Source organism: Linepithema humile, chromosome 2 (assembly GCF_040581485.1).
Source record: "Linepithema humile isolate Giens D197 chromosome 2, Lhum_UNIL_v1.0, whole genome shotgun sequence".
Classification (NCBI taxonomy): Eukaryota; Metazoa; Arthropoda; class Insecta; order Hymenoptera; family Formicidae; genus Linepithema; species Linepithema humile.
The window spans coordinates 20523508-20549176 of NC_090129.1; the positions used below are offsets into that span (position 1 = coordinate 20523508).

Genomic DNA, 25669 nt, shown 5'->3' on the forward strand with positions numbered 1-25669 from the left:
TTTGCGCTTCTAAAAAATTACGTTTCTAAAAATTAATTATTAGTTTAGTCCATTTATTACTGTTAAAATCATAAGCCGCAAAAAAATCGTTACTCAGCCACCGCCTGTTATCTAATTAAGGTACCGTTTTGCGAGATTCCAACCGCGCGAATAATATATCGTCTCGATCCCCCACCCACTCCTGCCTAAACACTCCCACATATTAATCTTCCATCGTCGAGGCTACGAGCTCTCGTTAGCTAGAGCCGCAGCGTGGCTAGTCCACCCAAAAGAAGTCCTCCCGCCGTGTAAATGGACCTCGTTGGCGAAGACGAGATGAAAGACCGCGCAGGTAGAAATCAGCCGCGTGAAAGAAGTCGGTCTATGAGGAATCGAAAAAAGGACAACGAGCGAAATGTGGAAGCGCGGGCGGGCGAGAGAGGTTTCGGCGCGCTAGAATCGACCGATGGGAGAGATTACGCGGGGTGCGGGGTCGAGATATCGCATTAACGAGACCCCGCTGATGGGCCGGGGCCTAGATCCACGTCTAATTACATCGCGCGCAGAGCGGGGAAAACTCGTTTCTCGCGTGCTGAAACGGTTCGAATCGAAATTATGGATCTGCGGCACTCCGCGCGCCGGCTTGACTGACGCATGACTGGCTGCGGGTTAAGCGAGTCAACGAGTAAATGAGTCCGAATTACGTGGGCGTGTCAATGCCGGGAAAATGAGCCCTGCGAGCCGTTGTGCAGGTATCTTCTGGCGAGGTTATGCAAAACAACACCGGGATAATGCGCTCGCACGCGCTGCCTTTACCGGCTTTCCTGGCGTTCGGTAGCCGCGGTCGATGACACGTGCGGCGATACTCTCGCATGTTTTCATGGAGAGACGAATTAGCATAATATAAAACTCATGAAGTGCGTCTTGATCTATTGATCATTTCGCGCGAATAATAAACTTTGTATATGTGGAATGCAAATGCCGGCGTACAAAAATTCTATACTTTCACAATCTCATTTATTATTCTCATTCTTGTCATCTTAAATACTTGGACAAATCGTTGACATTAAATAACCAGCCGATCATTCTTCTTAAAATAATATCTAGTGTTTAGACGTCTTTAGAATTTTGATGATCAGAATAATGCGGTCTTGGACTCTTCCTCATATTTTTGTCACATTAATTATAATGATGTATAGAACAGCATTGCCGAGATATCCGCAGGCAGAAACTCCTTAACTGAAATCTGTTATAAATTGTTGTTTTCGAACGGTCGTGCTTCTCGTTCTTCGATATTATTACGAGCAAGATTGCTCAGATGAAAACTCGTGAGATTCAATTAAACGAAATGAAGAGACAAGTTTTTAATCGAATCATTTAAAACTTTCATTCGAGTCCGGCGTGTAAACGAGGGCGGTTCAGCTTGCCGCCGCCGTCGCGCCAACCGATAATTGCCACGAAATTAATATTTCGATAATCTGATATAATAACATTCATTTCGCGTGCAATCTGTTAATACATTAAATAAACTTGATTCCCGCGACTCGTATTAGCGAGCGTCGTTTCGCAATGCCATTTAATCACCGGCGATATATCGAAAATAATTAAAATACGGTCTCGCGACATTAAGTAAACCGCAAATTAATTGCAAAATCCGTATAGTCGACAGAGCCACGCACGATTCCGCGTCCGTATCGATCGCAATAATAAAACTTGTGCGGTAAAGATACGAACGTACGATTCAGTTGGATTGTCGCGATTAAACGATAATTCGTTAATGTCGCGCGCGATCTCATGGAGCCGCGAATAACGCGCTTCGGGGAGCATTGAAGGACAATGAACGATATTGCACGCTCATTATAGCCCGGGATCACCTGAATTATTGGTGTATCGGATATATCGGAGAAAATTGGCGGTGGTCATCATCGCCATTATGAATTCTTTATTTGGATGTTGCGGCGTCTGAATTACAGGGCGGTGCGAGCTACCTTGCTTACTGCTTCATATATGGGTCCATCGATAGCAGCGATGGATACGAACTGCCTCGCATTTCGTTTGAATTTGTACAACAATCGCACTGTTTCTGTTTCGACTCGCACCGCCGACATGTACCAAACACTTTCGCGCCCGTTGCATAAATCTAGAAATTTTTTGTGACAATCGATGACTTCAATTCCAATTTTTTTATTTATCGAATCTTCAATTTTTAAGTTCCGCGAATCTACGGATCATCAAAGCCTTCGCTTTCCGATGATGGCATGTATCGATCAGGTTGATCATAACGAGCGCAATAAACAGTCGATTTCTTAAAGCACCGGATGTTTAAGAATTTTCGCATATCTCCGCAGATCTGGATCTGCGAAGATACGCGAATATAAATGCACGGGAACTCGAAAGTATTTTGTAAAGCAGATGTATTAGTCTACGTAAACTTCATAAATATATATCGAGCGGATAATCGCATATCAGCGACGAGTCTCGCAATGCTTGATATACGAGCAGATAGCTCGACATTACCAACCTGCTTCCTGTTACTTGAATATCTGATGCTAAACGGAACCATTTGATATGAGGTCTCGTTAATGAGACTATCATTAACCTGTCGTCATTATCAGCGATATAAAACGCGTGTTGCTGGCAGCGCAATAGATTAATCGGGTCGAATCTAGGATGTTTATAACGGATCTGATTACGTGTATTACGCGCGTTAAGTATATGCTTATTATATGTCTTGTCTTGAGTGTACCTCGCGCTCTTTCAACATTTCTAATAAGTTCCCGGCGGCTTTTGCAAGTGCATGGATATCTTGTGTCACTTAGGTCTCTGCATTATTGAAACTCTTTCTTTAATACCAAAATTTATGTGTATTCCACCTTTGAACTATAAATTTTTCCCTGTTTTTCAACTGCATCGCTCTATAATCGAAGGAAATTTTAGAGAACGCTTTAGAAACGTCATTAAAAATAATAAAATCTTTTATTTTAGACAATTCTAACTAAACTTCAACTGTTAATTCCGAGTGTTAATAATGAATGCTCGTTAAATTATCGCTCAGAAAAACTTAACTTTAGATGAATTTAGTGCAAATAATTTTTAATTTTGGATTTTTATAATTTTAAATTTGCGCGAGAAAATAGGAGCACATTTCGGATGTGGTCATTTCACAGCATTTCGGTATTTCTTAGTTCGCAGACCCGAGCTCTAATCTATCGGTCGCAAAAGCGTTCTGGTTATGATGAGTACCAGACTCCGCACGAACGGATACAACGTGGAAAAGGCGAAATGACTTCATCTTAATAAATTACGTCTTTGGGTAAACCTCGCGAATGGCTTCAAAAAGATTCTCAGAAGGGCCGCAATGCGGTGCATGCTATTTTTGGAGAATAATTCCTTTTCATCTTTATGCACCGCGCGTTTGTAGCTCTTTACCAGTACACGCCGACGCATGTTGCGTTTCATTTACCGCCCATAGTATTACGCAAAGTACAATAAAATGCAAATCGTGCTACGTTAAAGCAATCTGAAGATAAATATTTATACAATTTCTTTATTTTTAGATGATGCGTGAAAACAGAATACTTTTTAATGATTAATTAATTTGCGAATTTCTTACTTCGAAATGTATTAATAATTTTATTCTACGTTGTCTGTCTCAAGTTTGAGACAAATGTCACTTGACGTAACAGAAGTGAAAGGAAGGATTATAGGATCAAAGTTGATACGCAAACAGTTTGAATGATGTTTCCATTTATTTAGCTTCACTATACACTGTACTAAGTCGGTTTACACACGCGCTCCTAGTTTACTCTCACGCACCTCACTATCACTTTACGAATCGCCATATGCAGATATACATCTTACTCGCCCCTAAAATTCACTAATTAAATTTATAATCAGGTATATTGCAGTGTCCCATCTATGTTTACGATCGTTTTTATTCTAATCATATATAACGACTCTAAAGAGTATGTCTATACGTAATATTATCAAGGGAACGATGTATATCTACGTATATACAATTATATGTACACGATGGCGCGTGATTATTTATAATTTACGGAATAATATTCACTTAATAATTTATTATCGACGATCCTGGTTTCCTCGCGCGCGATTCATTCTCTCTCACATTTTCTCTCAATTTCATAATAAATACATTATAATACATCCCGCGCTCCGCGCGTAAACTCGCAGCAGACTATCATACGCTTTCCATTTAAAGCCGTAAGTTACGACGTAAAATCGCCACTTTTACTTCCGACAAAAACAACATCTCCCTTGACACTTTTGAATGACAGCTTTCTTTCGTTTTTATTGGATCGTTTTCCAGTTTATGGAATCGTTACTGCTTTTTGTACCGTAATACAGGATACTTTTCTTACCGCGGATGCAACAACAATTAACTTTACAGAATTTCAGAAAATGAGCTTCAAGATTGAATCGTAGTAGACTATTAGATAGATAGTGTTGAATATTGTAGTAGTGTTAGATCCGAGATGTCCATTATTGTAGAATTTTTCTTAGGAAGGACTTAGAATGCACCAGAAATTTGAGTCGCACATAAAAAAGAAACTACGCCGAATAATGCGCCATAACACGACATCGTGTGTCACGATTCAATCATTACTCGGTCGAAGATACTTGGTATCGTCGTACGAATAACTATCAGTTGTTGTCTTTCGTGGAATTTTGATTGCACACGAATAGTCGAAGAGGCGATTTCGAGCGTTCTACGATTTCTCGTCCATAGAGTTTGGCAATGGTCGTTTTTTCAAGATTCCCAAGTCTTGCACGTTCTCCAGGAAAGTCTTGTGATGTTGTGCGACCAGAAGTGGATTCACAGTCTGCACATCCTTCTTAAGCTCCTCCATGTCCCTCTTGAGCTTCGCCCTCCTATTTTGGAACCACGTGATCACTTGGGCATTGCTGAGACCGAGCTGAGCGGCGATCTCGTCCCTGTCGGCTGGGCTCAAGTACTTTTGATACAAAAATCTCTTCTCCAGCTCGAAAATCTGTTGATTCGTGAAGGCGGTTCGACTCTTGCGCTTTTTCTTCGGCTGCTGACGGTTATTGAATAGGTTCAAGTGGTTGGCTTGCTCTGTAACATAGAAAATTAGGCACAATTAGTCGTATTCTCGTATTTCCTTAACACATTGTGCGATAACGCACACACTATTTAATTTTTTTATGCATTTTTGTATGTAAAAATTTGGATTCTGATGCAAGAGTCGTGTTACTCAAATATGTGCGAAAGGATTCATCTTATTTCGTGCAAATTATCATACCTATGTGTAATCAAAATTTCAATCTGCAAAAAGACTGGCAAGAAGCAACGCTGCAGCGATAAGAAACAAGAGGGAAACGACTTGGAGCGATAAAAATAATTAAAAGAGCGTTTTATCGCGGAGTATAATTTTATCAGTGATCCATGCAATCTTTCGCGAAAGATCCGAGAGTGATTCGGCTTTCGTGGGTAGCGCTACACCGCATCACCGCTTATTACGCGCGCGGATAATGAATGAGCGAAGGCGCGAGTATTGCGCAAGACCGCAAACGAATCGTCGATTCAGCAGCAATTAAATCCTGCCGATAACAAGACCGTCCGTCTCAACCAAGCGTGTCTCTCAGAAACGCAATGCGATAATTAGCTACCGATACGAATAGGTGTATTAAGATTTTATCGTCCACGTCGTCTGAGTAATTGCTCGTGAACTTATGCAGCGGAAAAAAATACTCGGCAAAAGTGCGCTAAGTGTAAAATGCGATAGTTGCACGGAAAAGGAGTATTAGAAAATTAAACGGACGTTTAGTTCGCGCTGCGTGCTTTATCGTTTTCGCTATTTAATGCGCGTTACTACGCGGGAATAAAATAAGATAGATACGATAAGAAGGATATTATCAATAGATATATGTTATTACAGATTTGATCTGGCATATGTTGGCTTTCGCTATGTAGATTTGCAAAATCATTAGTAACTAAGGGATATACGTGTACGCTAGTAATCGGGACAAGACGATTATTAATTAATTCCACGAGATTGCCAATAAACGGCAACATATGCCGGTCAGAGATTGAGGAACATGCAGCTGCGCGGCAAATAACGGCATTTTGGCGAACAGTTGTTTCTATGAAACAGAGTTTATGGTAGACATTACACTGTTGCATTAAATTAGCAATCGTAATTCATTTGCACCAATCAAGGCTGCAACATAGTTAGCATAAGTCTTTCCAAAGTGTACGTGGTTTATTCTTCTTGCATTCCCAATTCTCATTAATTCGAAAAATTGATGCAAACAATTTGTAAGATTTTTCTTTGTATAATATGCGTATATATGCATGTGTTTAATTTCTGAAATATATATTTTATCTATAATATCAAAATTTCATAACTTCGTGGCGATCGAGCGGGAGATGCAAACAAAGTTCTTTTTCAAGCAACTATTGAAATTATAGCTAGAGAATCGTCCAGTAAAGGCTACAAATTAAATTTATTTTCGAGACGCGGAAGGGTTCTCCCCATAAAAGTATTACGCATTCGTTACGGTGCTCAGATCACGGAATTCCGAGGCCATAACTATCGTAGCTCCCAATGATCCAACTAAAGCTGTAGTTCAAAGTGTTCTCACCAAACGTTCACCTTTAGTATCGGGTTTAAAAACGATCTTTAACTATTTATGAATATTTTATGAAAATAATTCTATTTTACAATGCATTATATTAATTAGGCATATGTATTCTCCAGCTAACATACCTAGATTACCTAAAAAAATCAATAGTTTTTTAATTAAACAATTGAGGTTTAAATCGTATATATCAGAAATCAAGTACCTGAGCAGGTTATTACTAATTTTTTTGTACCTAAATATGTTCCGTGAGAATAAATTGCCATTTTAAAAAGTTCTGACTTCCATCGTATCTTATCGCGAGTTCGTCGCGAGTTTATTATCGCAGCAAGTTTCTTAAATCGGTCTCTTATTATAAATTAATTGCCGGTTAAGAGGCAGTCAGTTAAAGCAATCATCTACGTCGTCGCATATTATCGAACACTGTTCGATGAAGGTAGACATTGCAGTCCAGTTTTTCGAACACGTGCTGCAGCATTATTTACCAAGGCTAACGATATGAGAGGTTGAATAATTTACAACAAAAGGTGAAAAAGGTTATTCATATATCGATCCTTATAACATATGCCTCTCTATAGAATAATGTATTATATAATGTTTCGTTTTCACATTAGTTTTTAAACATTTCATCAATCCGATATCATTAAAATTTCACTAAACGTCACTTTATTATAAGAAACTTTATTATAAAAGTTGACAAACGATAAAGTTCAATTAATTTCCGTTCTCAATTTCGATAATAAGTTCCACACAGTACACAAAAAAATTAATAACTGTAATAAAGTAATTTAAACTAAAAATATAAGTAATATCAGTAATGATGGATTTAATGTTGTATCTTAGGGGATCATTGAATTGAGGGATTTTTAAATCTTAAGATAATTAGTAAAGCCTGACAAGAAAATTACCGTATCGATTCGATCGGCTAGTGCCGTATATATAATCGCCTCCTCGCGAAGTCTAAAATAATCACTGCCCGCCGTCGTATCTTATTAGTGGATGACGCCGCGTAATACCGGTTCCCGTTTCACAATTTTAGTTATGCCTCGCGTTGACCCTTGGATGAGGAAAATATTGTCAATTAACGTCGTTAGCGGACAACCGGGGCGCCCCTATGCATTTTTTGCCTTGCATAATGTTTACCGGAGAATATAACGCGACGGCCGTTTTCGCAATGGCGTTAGCCATTAGGAAATAATCGAACTGAATGACGAAAAAGAGAGGCGGGCGCGATGAGTCGCGGACAAAGTAGCCGAGGAGAGTCGCTCCAGGATCAAAGGCCGCCGCCATCGGTCACACCTGCGCAACCCGACCGTACAGTCCACTTAAAAAATTCTCACCAACCGACGCAAACGATGTCATGTAAGGTGGTCGTCTCGTTTTTGACGAGACAATTTGTCTTATCTAGAAGAATGCTTTCGTAATTTTACTATTACTGTTTTTAATTACTTTACAACACCAATTAAAGTGAAATTTATATGATCATTATGATATTTAACGTCAAATGTGTGCTGGAAATGTATTTTATTCGATCCGTGATATTTTCTTGTGATAACCTGACATTTGTGTTTAACGTTGGATGTCAAATAATGTTAAAATTTCAAACATATTAAAATCGAGACAAAAAAATGTTAATGTTAGTCGTAAATGCATTCTATATTAGTTTTAATAATTTCCATTCTCAAACTATTTTGCTTTCAAAACATCCGGTAGAATCAACGACGGATGAAAAGTACGTAGTTCAAAAGAATAAAATACAATCACTTCTATACGTGAGTGATAAGTGGATTGGACGTACGCGGAACGTAATCGCCTGTCTAACGAATAGGTCTATTTGCGGACCGATTAATTTAGCTATGTTTATGTGAAGTCGACATCACATAGAAATATTAATAACCAGTATACCAGAGAACATTAATTTCCGATTTATGGACTTCGGGAAAATAATTACAGAGTTGAAGTCCGTCAAGCGCTTTAACGAAGGCGAGAGGCCTTCACGAGAGACATATTGAATCGATTACACACACGTCGATTGCACTGCAATCAAAGTAACTGCAACATGTATGTTCACAAATGTCAATCCAAAGCAAAGACGAAAGAAATGGAGGAAAGAAAAAAAAAACTTAAAAGATCCGAAGTTTTAATATCATGTAGAGAGGATGCATATTTTCGTATAATTATTTAAATTGTAATGTTGCATTAACCTATCAATTTGATATCAATTTGTATATTAATTGTAATCTTAAATTATTCATGGCGAATTAATTTAAACAGTAAAATCGTATTTTCTTTATTTGATTCATCGAGCCTCTCTCTTTCACAATGATTATTCTCTTGGCGGCAATTATTTTAATCTTCTCAAATAAGGCTAGGATCTACAAATATGTTGATGAATAAAATCGAAGATGAAGCGAACGACTTTTGCACAAGGACGTGGAGACACGACGATGAAACGGTAAACGAACGGACGGACGGACGGACGGACGGACGGAAGAAGCGGTGTGCGTCGAGATATTAGTTTCTGCGGTCGGCTCTCCGCAGAGATTTAATTCGTTTGATGTTCACGAATTCGCCGCTTCGGCTGCCTTTTCGCAACTCGCGTCTCCGCAGTCTCCTCCTCTCTTTCGCTGCAACTTTCGAACAGACTTAATAGCCGCATCGTTGATACTTTCTTTCCCGAGATTTTCTCACCCCATTTACCGGCGAACATTCAGAATTTTAGCAGACACAAAACTTTGTTGTTTAAAGATCCGATATTATGCAGCTCTTTATTTAAGTTGAGACATTTCGCATATAAAAAAATATCAATAAATATATATATATATATATTTTTTTTTAATTTTCATTAAAGTTAATTAAAATTTTTTTTCGAATTATGCGCGATTCGAGAATTGCAAACTTTAAAGTAGTGCATGTGATATATGAGAGTTGCACAGAGAAGTTGTACAGAAAAGTACAGAAATAGAAAATAGTATCAGAAATAAACTCCTGTTAAAAGGCAGCCGACGCGACCACCTGCCGTGCGTAAACCATATCCGTGTATGACATCTACTAGGGTCACAGATGGTAGCGAAATTCGCTTAATTAATGTGCTGACTTGGCCGAAAATTTGGTTTAATTACGCGAGCCAGTATACTTTCGTATCTGTGCTTTATCTTCTCCCGAACTTAATTTAACAAACTGCTCTTATAATGTATCGCAATAATTAATAAAAGAGAGATTAACCCTTTCATCATTGAAGATTGTACGTGTTTCGAAAGTGGGTTACACGGTCGTAAACTATATCACTTATTCGGACTAACGACAGGAAGTACAACTATAGAAATTACAATAATTTCTCGAAGTAATGCGTTGGAAAATTCAATTATAAAAATGTATTTCGCATAATGTGCATCTTTCGGTAAAATTTTCGCTAATAAAACCTAAATTATATACATAAATGACTGAAAATCGAGAGAATGTTTAAATATATTTTTACTGCCGATTTGCAATCGAAATAAAAATAAAAGAGTCAACTAAATAACGAGTATAAATAAGGATTGCAGATGACATTTTCGAAATTTGATTTATTGTAATACAACGACAGCAAATGACAGAAAGAAAATTGCGTCGGAAGCAAACGACACGACCGTAGGACATGGACACGACGCAAAGCGACATGATATCTTTCACGAGGACTAACAAAACCGCTACGCAGCCATCTTGGTTACGCTCGAGCAGGATTCACTCGAGTAGAATATAGTGACGGAGTTAAGAAGCGCGACGATCTTGAAACAACCTAACTGGCATCTCGTCGAGTAGATTATTCGACAACAGTTTCTTGTTATCTGAATTTTACGGTCAAATTGCAAACGGCCTATGATGCAACGCTTGGCGAGGAAAATCGTTGCGCCGTTAACAACTTCCGGTACACTTCGTACGGACAATATTTGTAATATTTTATTGCCATCCGCAACGCTTAAGTCAGTTGGCAATTGAAGATCTTATACTTTGGTCTTAAAAATTGTTGAGATATTTTAATATTAGAAATTTTTTTTATAATTTACCGAAATAATCTTCTTTTAACGATTAATTTGAAAGCAATATATTACAATTAGAGCAATCAGTGTCATGACTCGAGAGTAAAGAAAGAAATGTTATTCATTATAGTAGTACATTAATCTAAGTTATTGAATGATATTAATTATTCTGCTGCCAAGACTGCGTCCTGCTGGCAGTAGAAAAAATTCCTGAAGAGATAATTCTGTAAGCTGGTAGAGACTGTATGTCGAGTTTTTTCCCACGCAAGATCGATACAAGATTGGCAAATATCCACGAGCGGTGCTTAAGGGGTTAATTGCAAATTGCAGCAGTGCTTACTAGGCAAGAAGTTGATCGGACGACCTAGCGCGTACATAAATCGTTCAATAGCTGCAAGCGACGTGCTCGTTTCGGCTTGTCGGCGACGTATCTCCGCGGCAATGCCGCTATCGCGTAAGGAAAGATCGAAATGGGTTAACAACCGCGTGCATGGGGCGATGCATCATTCGAATTCTCCATAAGTATATTAGTGGCGTAACTGGTTCCCATCGCGCTTCTTGCCATTATGGATAACCAGTCTCTCGAGATATTTGACGTCTTTATCGACTTGCGCAGGAACGCAGTAAAAAAAAATCAAGTCGTTACACTGTCTCGACGCGCTTTTAACGGTACTCCTACATTGTGCGTTTTTATAAGCGACAATATACATCGGCGGCAGTCTTTTGTGCCTTCTATTGAAAGATGAGATATAAATTTCATTACTCGACACTTTTATTTTGTTAATGCTTCTGCAATGTCTTTAATACTTCGCGCTTGTGTCGCTAATTTTAGAGAAACATTCACAAATTAATTACATATTTTTCATAAAAATATTAATTAAAATACTTTTTTCTCATTATTTACCGTAGGTTTACATATCTATATTAAATTTTCATTAGTAGAAAACTTATTTAAAAGTTTGTTTCTTGTGCAAATCGATATAAAAATGTAAGAGCTCTTAGCAGACTTGTAATCGACTATGATTGTCATATATAAAATATTAAAGTAGATACCATTAAACTCTGTCATTGACCTGGTTTTCGGAACGCAACAGAAACGTCAATCAACCAATTAGATAAACATTGCAATCGAAGAAAACTAGTGTATAACAACTGTTAGATACGCACAGGCGGTTACCGCAATTATATAAATATATATAAATTTTACATCGCAAATAAGTATTTTTGCAAAGAGTAGATAAAGAGACTCGTTCCCGTTACATTGTTCAGGCATTAATCCAATATATAATTAAGCCCGAGATGTTTAAAGTTGTATCACTTCAAATTACACTATCTTAAAACACACGATAGAAAACGGATCATGTGTTGGTATGTAAATCGGAGAATACAGCGGTGTCTACATCGGATCGCGGATATATAACTGACAAAACAAACTGTCGCTCGTGCCACACGTCCCGCGGTATTTCGCTAATAAGTCGTCCGCCCGCTACAAGCGAGCATTCGAAGAATATACGAAGAGACACGCAAAAAGAGGCGGGACTGCGACACCGTGGAGCAATTTGGAAGTGTCTTCCGTCGGTCGGCGGTCATTTGTCTCCCGACATCTCCGGGAGTCTCTCTTCTCCCTGCCGCCGCCCCTCTCCGGCTCTGTTTCTCTCCCCATTTCATCTCTTTCTCTCTCCGTTCTCTTTCGCTCCCGCCTCGGCTTACTACACCCCGGCTCTTAACCCCGAGGGGCTTTGCCCACATGTCAACGATATATTTTCTGCCGGCCCACAAATCGTTTAGCGGGTAATTTTGAAATTGGAACACTTATTTAGTCGTTTAGACCCAAGGGCATAACCGCAGTCCCGCGTTCGAGATTTATCGTTTGATTTTTCGCCGGTTTGTAAGCGCGACCTGCCACTCTCGCTTTCCTGCTCTTTCCTACCCAAGTTGTGTCTCTGCGAGCGACAAAGTTACGACGTCGTACATCTTTCGTATTCTTATTGCGCTTTTCGAGAGGCGCAACGGACCGTTAATCCGAGATCGACGAGCCGTCGTTTGTAAGAGCATAATGATGCGTCCGATCAAAGCGGTTCTGAATCCAATTTTCATAAGCTCACGTCCGTAAACTCAGACTACAAATATGGCTATGAATTCAAGAATATCAAGATATATATCGGAATATAAAAAATTAAATAATATTTTTATGTAATTACAGAACGCTCAATGCGCGTTCTAATTTTTAAAATTCTTTTACAGACTTTCTTGAATTTTTGCTTGGACATAAAACAGTCCCTGATATAATTGAAATATTAAAGAAAATTGCTTTTCCAAACAAGATGTTAAAATCGGGCACGCAGTATGTTCGCTCCTCTCTCCGCGCGGATAAAACCGCATCCATTCCTGAGTTAATCGCTTCCGGAGCAATTCAAAACCGCCTCGGTCGAGTTATCGGAGTATAACGGATGCTGCTCGAATCGTCGTTTAACGAAGGAATGAACTGCGTGAGGCCGGTTTCAGCGCGGAGCGTAAAATACGGTAACTCGACTAGCTGCATAAGGATCCCCTTGGGAATACGGCGTGTCGACTCACGCCACGGCTAGGCTCGTAAAGACACGTACGGCAGATGAGGGGACGTAGGGCGTGGAGCGAAAAAAATGCTTAGTGGCTTCTAATTGCAGAAGTGACGACGCCGTGACTAATGACCGGGAGACGATGTCTTTTGTCAGTAGTCGCGACGAGACGCGCTCGTCCTTCCACGAGGTGCGGACGCGGGCCGTTTAAATACTTGGAAGGAAAGTCACTTCCTCGGGTCGGGGACAAATTTTTCTCTCGCTCGTCGCAATTTCCAGAACTCAACTCGCCCCACAAACATGGTTGGCTTTATTTCGGTACGAAGAATGCGTTGCAAATTTTATATTATTATGCGGGGAATCTTTTTAGTAGGATGTGTAATGTAAAAAATTTTAATGTCGCAAATCGCACGCGCATATGAAGCATTTGTCTTGATTTTTTATTTCTTTTTAACTTATTGGTTACAAAGAAGATAAAGTCATGTTTAATGGTCAAAACTTTCTTGACTTTTAATTTCTAGTGGCATTTCACGTGGGTGAAAAAATCTAAAGTGTAGTTTGTGCTTTTAAATAACTAATCCACTTTTTCGCACACATCGTGCGCACAAATATATCTAAATTTTTATTTTATGCGTTATCTAAATGAACAATAGAATCATTGATTTGTCTGTCTGCTTGGATTGCAGTGATTTAGATACTTCAGTACTTTAGATAACTCACGTACAAGCTATAATTGTTTATGCGAGGTCGCTTAAGATCAGTTTAAATTGAAAATACCAGCAGGCGGCAAAGTTTAATGCAATTTGTGCAAAGCAGCGTTTGCAAGAATAAAATTCCTCGAATTTCATGAACGACGTAACACACCACGTAACGTCGCACTGAGATGTCTCTTTTGCCTCTCTTGAAATAACAGCGGCTTCAAGGATCGTTTGACCGCGGCTCTCTGATCCTATTAGCTCAGACTTCTTTCTCAGATTTTCATCTTTCTCGCTATGTATCTCTCTACTTCCTCGCGCACACGTCCCTACGCATAACCCCTTTAGCGTCTCCCGCGTCTATTTCCGGCGCCTGTAGTCCTTTACTCACTTTTAGCGGCTTTGAAATCGTTGAAAAACAGACGGTCGATTCACGTGCCGCTGATTAGCGTAATTACGAGAGAAATTCTTCGGCCCGACCGGATTGTTGCGCTACCCCTTTTTTTCCTCGAAGTCCTTCGCTATTAGCCTCATTACTGGCACTACAATCCATATTCTCATCGCACATTTAACACTGAATACGGTTTCCTTGAATTTTATCTCATTCGAAGATCGTGTTAATGTAAACATGTGAAGATTAGGCACGCATATCTAGCATAAATCTCATTAGAAATAATGACTCATAAATTTTTATTTTAAGGAACATTTGTTTTCACACTTCGGAATAAAATAAAACTTGGAAATATTTTACACCTTCAATTTTTATATATTAAATACAATTCAACTACACGGAAAGAACACTTGTTGAAATATTTAAAAATTATGCCAGATACAGTTCTGAAAATAATTTTTCTTAGACAATTAAAATTTATCAATAGAGCACTCGATCTCTTTCTGGCGTTCTCGAACACTCGAGTGTTCTTTCCGTGTATAAATATAATTAAAAAATAAGAATTTACGAGCGTTCTTTTTATAATAAAATTCTCATTTTTTGGATAGGTTAAACTCGCGATAAAAGTACGGTATCAATATATCCGAAAATTTCAAACAAGTACCGAAATTAGATCGCGTGTTTCGGACGCGTTCTTTTGGGCGAGCTAGAATTCGGTTAGAAAACGTCGCGACGAAGTACAAGCAGAGTTATGTTCAAGTGAGTCAGGTAGAGGTAGCGACACGTCCGGTACTTTCGCAATAAGCGATAAGCTCTGCTTTGATCAGGCGGCTAGGCACGCGCTGGGAGATATAGGGTGTGTCTAGAAATAATTCAGAGGAAGCTGTTGCAAATTAAGATAAAAAATAATAATTATAAAAAAACGCATAGAGTAATTTCGGAATTGATGAAAGTAGCTGCTGGCATAAATGAATATAACATGAAAACATGTTAAAACACTCACTGAAGCACTCTTCTTCCAAGCAAAAACGTTATATGCAACAGCAGCACCATGCGCTGCTTAACACGTAAACTATTACGTATTCTATTACTCTCCGTGATTGTGCGTAAGATGAGTATGGCCTAAGGAACGTGAATTAACTAAAATGCTCCTGATGTGCCACGCACCGTATTTTATGTTCACCCGATACGTGTGCGGCAAAGGGTCGCCTTGGTAAATCCACATGAGGGGTGAATAAGTCAGCTCAGCTCGTAAGTCCGAGCGAGGAAGACGAAGGAGAGCCAACTGTTCGCGTCTTCATCAACGACACTGAGGTGGGGGACCACCCATCAGGAGCAATATCGTTTCATCAGCCGCTAATATCACCGCTTCGAGTGGTTCAACACCTTATAACGCCAGGTGGGACGTTAGTGGCGCCGCAGGAAGTCCTAATGAAGACAAATCTCACCCAAAATGGCGGCCGAACTTATTTCCTGCTCCGCCTCTTTCTCTCTCCATCTATCCCACGCAGTTCGTCTTGCTCCCTTGCCGTCGCAAGGTTCCCTTTCTCCCTTACGAATCAATTTGGCAGCGGCATTTTTACATTTTCCTCCGCGCGATGAAGATAAGCGAGAGCTGCGCGAATTGAAATGACGAATTTAATCGAAGAATCTTAATCGTGCTCGTGAGCCGTGAATGCGACGCTTCCGCAAACGTCACGAGTGGAGTCAATACATTTTATCTCGATCTTTCAGTGTTTCTAAATATATCTTTTCTTGAAGATTGTTTTACTCAATTATTTTATTTATACATGTTTGTTAATTTATGCAAGCAGTATATACAGAGAATAATTTTAATAATAAATAAATATGTATTTCGTGAAAAAAATTTTTAATTTTTCAACGTGTGCCATTTCGCTTTGGATATTTTATATTCAAACATTTGTAAATATTTTAGACACACGTAAAAAAATAATCTATTATTAAAAATATTGTTCATGCCTTTCGCGACGCAGAAAGCTAATTTCAACGTATGTTAAAAGTGAGTAAAACCCCCAAAAAGAATTCGTGATCATTTTCAGGGTAGATTCGGAACAAAGTGAATTCGAAATTATAATAGCTGACTTTTACTTCAAAAAGAACACAAAGAATACATTTCAATTTTAATCTGCAATCTATCATTTAATCGATGTCCCTAGGAAGATACGACAAGAAACTTTTTCGTAATTACACCGCCAAGCGCATTTGCATATGTGAGAATATACGCGCGTATATGCTTCGGAGGCGATAGGCTGCTGGATCGACACTGTAAAACTCCTCTGGTTATCGATCGCACATCCATTCGCGTTATAGGCAGTACAGAAATAAACGACTCAGGTGAAAAATCATAGGTGCTTTCGATCCGAATGAACTATCGCGAATCACCGGCTGGATATATCACAGTTTGCGTCACGTATTTGCATTTAAAGACACGTCGCCTTATGACATGATATGGTCAACGCGCGAAACAATACTTCACAATGTTGATGTTAATATTTCATGGATTTTTCCATATATTTTTTATTAATTTTTTTAGACGATACAATTTATTAGATAACATGCTTCAAACGCGCTTAATTCACTAATAAAATGTGAATTTTAAGAATGAAAAAACATCAATATACTTTTAGTCCTTGCGGACCGAATCTAGTCCTTATGGAGACCACACGTGTCTTCCCGGAAATAGTTGCGATTCCCTTGGGTGTAATATTCCAGCCAAATTTGTAGGACTGCGAGCATCAAATAACGTGCCAGCGGGATAATATTTCTTGGAAAATAATTTCCTTCAAGGTGTCTTTTTTCGAACAACACCATAATATGTCAGGATGTTTTAATAGTTTAGCCGTGAAACTAATTATAGACATTTTTACGACGCGTTCTTTTTCACTTCTCAAATTATACGGGTATCAATGGTAAATGAATGATTAGGTAAAAAGAAGCTTGAATAAATACTTTATAAAATATGCTTCTTGTATTTTTTAATATAAAATGTTTAAAAATATTTTTCAAATAAAATGCATCGACAATTTTTTAAAAGCATTATGATACAAATAACTCTAAAGCATAGAAATTTAAACGCCGGCAGACAAAGCTATTTTCCCAATTCGATTAGCTCACAATACTTTGCCTGATCGAAAGGTCAGCAGGTAGAACTGGACCACCAACAATGTGAAAGGAGCTCGAATGGCGAAAAGGGTAGCATCGCATTAAGGCAGTCGCTATGATTGGACAAATGATGCAGCAGATCTTTGAGAGTTAATGGTCGTATATATAATAAAAATGTTTCACAACTGTTACGCATTGAATTGCGAAAATAATCGTTAAAAATTGATATTTTGATTAATTCTATTTTTAAACCGCCTGCGCTGCTTTTACATGACGTGCTTCTTTTTTCTCCCGAGACATTCATAAACGCCCGAGCCAGTTATAGCCTAAATCTAGCGATGATCTGAAAAACGTGAGATTTACTACACGCAGTAAGTCAAAATGTAAGGAGACCGAAAGCCGCACGATTTTGTCGTCTACGCGACGCGCGTTGATCGCAATCATCAGCCGCAGGGGTCATTAACTCCGGCATAATATTAATAAACTCATAAATAGTCGCGCGTAACATCTCGCGATAAGTTGAAAAAAGCGCCTTAACGACGTCAGATTATCGCGGGACAATCGCACGACCCTAAGTTCAGGGTTCAAGGTCGCTTTGCGGCAGCGATGACGATTACATTGGCTCCTTAATACAAAGTGTTCGTTTTACGAGACATTAATACGCCACATTGGTCGTAAAACCGATCGAGTATTATTCCTCTCTTTTTTCCCTCTCTTTCTGTCTCTCTTTCTCGCTTGCGGCACGTGTAAATGTCGCTCAGCCGCGCGGATGAAAAACGTCGTGGCACGATGAAAAAGACGAGTCGCGCGTAAGCTCACAATTAGCATTTATAACGTGATAATGGTGTAACGCGAAGTTATTGTTACGACGCGCTCGTGCTCGGGCCGGAGTCGGCCGACGCGATGAAACTGATGATGCTGAATAATCATGCACTTTTTACAATAACTTTTTGCGACGCGGACGCTTGACAGGTCGGCTGCCATGCTGGACGCTGGATTTCCCTGCGATTTCACGTCGGCGTAATACATACGATATACGAATGCGGATAAGTCCGAATTACGAGAAGTCATCGGCTGTGAATGCCATTAATATTGCTTTATCCTGCAAACGATTACAGTGCGTTATTAGTATTTGAAGTCGTAATACAATGTTAGTATAGCTATTAGATAGAAAATTAGAAGTATATCAGATTTAAAAAAGAATTTCTTCGACTCTCAGTTTTGCTTGGTTTTACAAGCAGAGTTTACTTTGTGAAGATTCTAATTATAACAAAAGGTTCGAGCTTTCCACGCGATTGGGAAACAGAAATTAAAAGTTTCGATCGAACTCGACCAATTAGACTTCGCAGGGATATTACAGTTAATGAGCCCAAGTTTCTCGTTCTTTAATTTGCACACCGTCCTTGTTAACGTGTCGTTAACTGTAAATCCGACGGAATGGAATTCGCGGTTCTGCAACATTGTTGAATTCTCCGTCATTGCTAAAAAGAATAAGAAGAAGTGCTATTAAACGCTATACTGTCGGCGGGAAGCCGACTAAATCTTATTTAACGATGAAGTTATTACGAAATGACCGAATGAATAAGATAGAAATGAGAGAGGAAGATTCCAATAATGGTGCTTCTAGAATTTTATCTCCTTTTATTTCTATGTTTTTTATGAGGCTATTAATTACTAAAATGCACACATTTATGCGAAATCAGTTTTAAAACGAACAAAAATACCATCTTACGCCAATCAAAATCTCATCTTCCTTAAATGTCACGCCGCTAACAATCAACCTGTTAGCAATTGGCTTTTCGATGAAATATTTCTTCGTCGAGCTTATCCCACTCTCGTCCGAGCACGTTCTAATCGATCACCGCAAAATCCTCATAGAATGGCGCAAAAATTCTCGACAACGCCTCTCATTTACTTGTAAAATAATAAGGGTTAATGGTAGAACAGTTGCAGTGCACCGCGTTGCGGCGCTCTCCGCTTTAATGGCTCTGCAAGAAGCTGCCGGAACCGTGTGCAGGCCTGAATTCTGTGTCCGATCACCGTGAAATAACCGACTTCGACCGGAATCGGTGTGCGTAGAGCATAATGCACGGTAGCGCGCGCGCGCGCGCGCGGCCTTCCTAGTCGTATCGGCGATAAGCAGGTACGGACAAGTCGGAGCCGCATTAAGGCGGGCAGCGCGGAAAAAGAGCTCTATCGATTTCACTGTTACGTGCCGTTAATATCGACGACAGCCATTTCATCGGCCAATTCGAAAGCGAGAGGCGTATAGGTATGATATATCAAATGTGACATTTCGTATTCGCTCCTCTGCCTCGTGAAACCACCTGAAAGCCATTCTTAACTCTTCCACTATCAAAATTTTCTATAAAACACAAATCAATACAAATAAATACGAAATGCATTTTACAGACGTCTTAATCGACAAATAAATACAAATATTATACATAGAAAAATATGATGTAATAACGACAGAAAAAAAATACTTAAAGAAAAATTATTAATTCTACTCTAATTTGATGTTTTCCTTCGAGAGCGGAAGTATGAAATGCGCCGCGTATGTTTATTGGTATCTTTGATATTTTTTGTTATTAGATCAGCTAAGAAAGATAACAAAGTTTTTAACGACTAACAGTGTGCGCGAGGGAATCACTTTCTACTATGAAAAAAAAAGAGAAGAACCTGATAGATAAGCGAGGAGAGAGGAGAAACTCGAAACCTGCCCAACAAGATGATTAGCGCTTAAACTTAAAACGAGACGTAGGCGGAACATATGCATTATATGACATATAAGGTGCCCTCGGAGCATTTTCTACGAATCGCTGGTACGTGCGCGCAAACAAATTCAAGAACCATCATTAAATGCTATTAATCTTTCGGCTCTAATCGATTTGGAAACGTTTCACGAAGCTTTCATAAAAGAAATTCGTTCATTAGTGTGATTTTTAAACCGAACGATTCAGAGTCTCGGAGATCTAAAAAAAAAAAAAAGAAGAATTCGTAAATTAATCTTGTAAAAGCATGAAAGAGTTCATTGTTGTCGTTAATCTTGCAAAGACTCGTCCCGTTAGGCCGCTCTCGCGCGGCGGCGCAGGCTTGTCGCTGCTTGGACGTTATTTAATGAAACGGTGTTATCATATTAACTGTCCGCGTTTAGCTACGTGTGCGGTAGATGAGTAATATGAGCGACATCGATGCGGGACATATCGATTTCCTTTCACTGCCACTCCCGGATGCTGTTGCCCGTACCAGATATTCATCGTTAACGTCACCCGGTGATAGAGACTCGAGATTAATTCACGGAAGACGGTTAAATATAGGGAAATTAATGGCACTAGCACGATGACATTCTCTCTAAATAACACCGTCCCGTCAATATCAATTTTATCATGCATTGAGGGCATCGTGATTACCCATATATGTAACACGCGAAGCGAGAGAGGCGTAGAGAAAGACGTTAGCCTTTCCTAAAGCGATATCCTCTTTTTTTTTATTAGTAGAATATACAAAAATTCTTACGCATTGTTGAAGTTTTTCATAGCGCGTGATAAAAGCGAGCATTTTCCTAGTACCTGTTTTGCTTCATCTCGCTTCTTTGAAAATCATCAAAGCGAGGAAAATGATGGGAAAAGGGCGGTAACACGGAAAGAAGAAGTTAATGGCTAGACAAGCTTCGTGAGACTTCATCCGACGCTCGTCGCGCTTCGTCGAGGGAAAAGAAAAAGAAACAATGAAGGGGCGTTTCTTGATCGTGTTCTTAATTTCCTGTCCGATTGTTGCCAATCGGCCGCCTGTGCCTCTTTGTGCGATGCCGAACCTCTCTTCCCGGTCGGACCACCTCGAATTAATTAGGTTAGACCAAGTAAAAAGCGTGTGCCCGTTCACACCTAGCTTTCAAAAAAGCGCACAACGGCAAATCGGCGCGGCAGAATTTTCGGGCAAAACCCGTGAAATTTCGTTTATTTCGTGTTCTCGAGCACAGATTATATTTAAACAGTTCTGTCAAGAACTTAAAAATTATTTGCGAAAGCCATTAAGAAAGAATTTTAATAAAATGATATAATTCAGAAACGACGTATATGCTTTTGCATTTTTACGAACTAATATTTTGCGTAATTGCAGAATTTTTGCGGAATACAGAATTAGAAACATTTTCTCATTCCGAGAGAAGAACCGCGACATTGCGTCGCTCCAAGTGATTCCCCTTCCTTTGAAATCCTTTTGCTGCTTTTACTTGAACCAATCTTCTATTTAGCTTCGTCGGCGCATGGAAGCGCACTCGACGATGCGTGACAAACAGTGCAGTCTAATTAGCAGCCATCTAATTCCTCTCATAGCCGTGTAAATTTGCAGCGAGTCTAATCGGCGACACAGTAAACAGTTTTTGTATAATCATAAGCGACTAGAGCAGAGAAGCATCTGTCGTGTAGCACTGCAACTATGTGTACGATTTTATAGAGAACTAGTTTATTTAAAGTTCAAAGCTGTCAAAATACTTTCGCAAATTCTAAATGAAAATAATTAAATAGAGGACAATTTTTTAATTTATTGTCTCTTCAAGCAAGACATTTAATTTGCATGCAAATAGATTTTTTTTAATATAAAGTTGAAATAATGTTTTGATAAAAAGAAGCAATGTATTAAAGGAATTTATTTCGACGCGCAAAGAGTCAGGAATGTCAACATTTTTTTACGCGCTATTTTACACGAATATAAATTAAGCGCTCGATAAAGCTCACGCGGCAAGATAAATTTTCACGAGCGCGCTTAACAGCGGCGATCAAATAGCGTAGAAGAGAACAGCTGTCTTATGTTCCATTTCTGGAATGCGACAAAACGTTTCAGTTACATCCAATAAGTCCTACGTTGCATTTGCGTGCCGTATATGTTGCATTTGCGGAACATGTGCGTTTGATACACGACTACAACTACGTATTATCGTATTAATATAATCGCGAAAATTATATAACAGAGTAGAAACTCAATAAAATTACACATTTCTACAACTCAGTTTATTTTTAACATTTTGATCGGGGATCGCGAACAATCTCGCACGCGAGTCTGCAATTTTGCAAGAATCTTCGACGCGTCTCTCCTGCATGGAGATCAGGCGCTCCCGCGCGAGCATGCATTAACGGTGCATTCGCCGCACAATAGGCCGACATGATATCGCAGCACGCTGCAGTTAGAAAGATCATCTAGTCGATCGATTCCGCGAGATGCACGCGAGATGCAAGCACGCATCTACGCGCCAACGTGGCGTTAAATTGGAGCCATCGTCGGCATCACCTTCATCCTTATTACTAACGCATTGTTTCATTATTCCGCTCAAATTAACTCCAACGAGCTGGCAAAAGTGCAGACTTCAAAGAAATCGTTGGAGGCTGATATGAATAAAAACACGCGACTTTGATTGATACAAATTACGAGTCGCGTAATTATTTGAAGAAAGAATTTTGCTAACGAGAAATTCTCTAGATGTAAACGCGATTTTAATAAAAGAATAATTATTATTAATTGTATTCAGCATTGTTTCAAGCTTTTTATTAAATCTCGCTAACATAATACAAAATGCCGTAATTGGTGTTCTAAACGGGTTTACTAAACGGTATACTCAGAAGGCATTTTTACGCTAGTCAAAGGGCTGACGGCGGCTGGAAAGCTCATGGGATCATTTTTACACACCGCCTGAGTCACCGTCTATTGTGATATGTGGAATCCTCCGATCAATCAATTCCGCCGATTATAAAGAGGATAATCGCACGCGCCGCGTGAAGACTCGTACGGGTATAACCGCGTCGAACATCACCACCTGTGCATACCGTGGCTAAACCGATTTTGCTTTCGCCTTAGCTTCCCAAGCTTTCCAGTAGATTAAATCCCGATCCTGTAATTGGATGTTCGACGACGAGGAAGCAGATGTCCGCCGCGAAAAGGCTCGGCTGACAATACGTTACACTTATAAAAATCATCCGCGCTTAATCGCGACACAGGAAAGCGTTTGTATTAGCACCCTTTGTTTTTTTTTCAACAATTAGAGTATATCTCTTCTGAATGCCGAATAGTTTTTTTAAATTTTGACGTGATAAATAAACTGCTGTTGTTTGAGAAATTATTGCAGACACTGAATCTATAATAAAATTTAGACGCAACTAGAAAGATATTTAACGATTCAAAGAATTGTTATCTCTAAAATTAAAACTCTAAAAACAAATTGTAAATGCAAAAATTTGCATGCAAGAGTGGCGAAAAGAGTTGCCAACCGGTAGAAAAGTTGTCACAATTTAAATGCACCTGTCGAATCTAATTAAAATCTTTCGACTTCGAATAATCTTTGGGAAATGTTCTCGCGACCGAAAGAATCAATTCCTCTCGCAATTTGCCGGAGCTACGGAATTACAGAAAGCGTGCAAAACTTAATCTCATTACGAGCGACTACGAGAAACGAGTCTAACCGAGCGAAAGTGCGTCAAAGTAACGTCGATCGTGCCCCCGCGGCCCTTCCGCCCGATTGAACTCCATTCACGCCTTCAAAAATGCACCGGAGAAAATTTACTAATCGACATTAGCAGGTGTTTGTTTCCGCCAGAATGACCGTATTGCGACTTGTCACGCCTCAGGCACGTGTGTCCAATTTGAATGTTCTCGAAGTCATCGATGTCAAATTCGTTTCGAGAAAACAAATGTCTTTTTTTTTTAATAGTACACTGCTGACTTAAATATGCAGGACACTCGTTGGGGAATAGCTTTTCGGTTGATTATTTTTAATCAAGTTCTCACGTTTCGATATTAAACGTCTTAAAAATAAAATTCTGTCAACAAAAATATGTACTTCCTGTACGAGTATTAAACGACTGTCTCTTACATTGCGCTCGGAAAGAATGTAAATACTGCGAAAGAAAAATTTACCATTGGAAAAGTTATCTTTCCGAGACGCGGCAGCATCCCGAGATGACGTTCTATATTTTTCATCGCTCGCGCGCGACGGTAAGACGAGAATATTTTCCGCGTCGGCTCTACAAATCTCTCGTCGTGATGGCGGAATAGCCAGAAGGGTGCGAACGACTTCATTCCTCCGAGCTTGCGTGGAATGTTAGTTGAAACGCGGCCGTGTGAAATACACGAGTGCGGAAAACCGTAAAACGCGACTCTTGTAGATACGCATGGCGCTGTCCCTTTTTGCCGGCACACGCGGGCAGGAAGTCGCGCACTGTCTCTTTTGCTCGTAAAGCTCCAATTTGTGGACCGTGCCGCGGCGCGAGTCGCCCCTTTATAATTTTCGTTTGCTTTCAGGGATTTTAATTTAAACCCACGGGTTAATAGCGTCCGCGTAGTTATGCACTCGCATATGTGTGTTAAACGCGAGGACGGAATCTGTTGCATTCTTATACGTTGCAACGAGTAAACGCGAAATTCTCGCTTGCTTCTCTATTAATTCTTAAAATTTGTGCGGGACATATTTTTCACGTACATTACTGCAGGTGAAATTATTACGTAGAGTTTGTAATTTTCTTTAAAATTTCCCAGATTGTATAATTATTTCTTGATGATAAACACGCGATGGAATTGCGTACAATAATATTATTCTTAGCATAAATAATATCGTCTGTTTATAAAAGAAATGATTGTGGTCTGCTTTTGCCAAGATTGATTTAATTAAACGTCGGGAGAGGAATGACGCTATCACGCGGCTTATTCCCTCGGAGAGTAATATTTTCAACGCGGATGAAGTATCTGTTCGGACACGAATTCATTATGAAGCAAGACACGACGACAGTCAGATTCTCTTTGCTCATCTATTTCTACGCTGCCGTCGTTCTATTTCGCGTAGCGCATTTATCTTTCTCTATTTCTCCTCCCGCGTTAGCCACGAAGAAGCAGATGACAGAATCCGACGTGTAAGTATGCATAAAACGGTACGGGTGATTAGGTAATGACTCCTTTAGCACTGGAAGACCGCCAACACCCGGCATGAGATGCCGACGACACTAACGACACGCCGATAAAAGATTTCCTTGTTCCTTTGGCCGCGGGTTGCGATCTCTCGCGCGAATTCTCATTACTGAAACCCATCCCCGGCAATCAGCCGGTCGTCAACGTGCGTGATTCGCGTCATTTGGGTCGCAGTTTTTTAAACCCGTTATCTACGCGCGCGATGTCCACCGCAATGAGCGACGTAAAAAAGATTACAAACTGCCGCGGGGCGGGTGTTTTTTTTTTTTTTTACTCCACCGATGTTCGTTGGCGTTTAACGCGTTTTGACGGAATTACGTTTAACGC

General features: G+C 39.6%; 1 protein-coding gene across 1 annotated transcript in view; it reads right to left on the reverse strand.

Annotated features, from left to right (window-relative positions):
• Positions 1–3709: 3709 nt before the first annotated feature.
• Positions 3710–25669, reverse strand: part of LOC105679037 (homeobox protein B-H1-like) — a 45528-nt gene continuing 23568 nt past the window's right edge. The window contains exon 2 of the mRNA XM_012378813.2: positions 3710–5077. Within this exon, the coding sequence (XP_012234236.1) occupies positions 4710–5077 (368 nt within the window). The 3' untranslated portion in view covers positions 3710–4709. The remainder of the gene's footprint in view (positions 5078–25669) is intronic.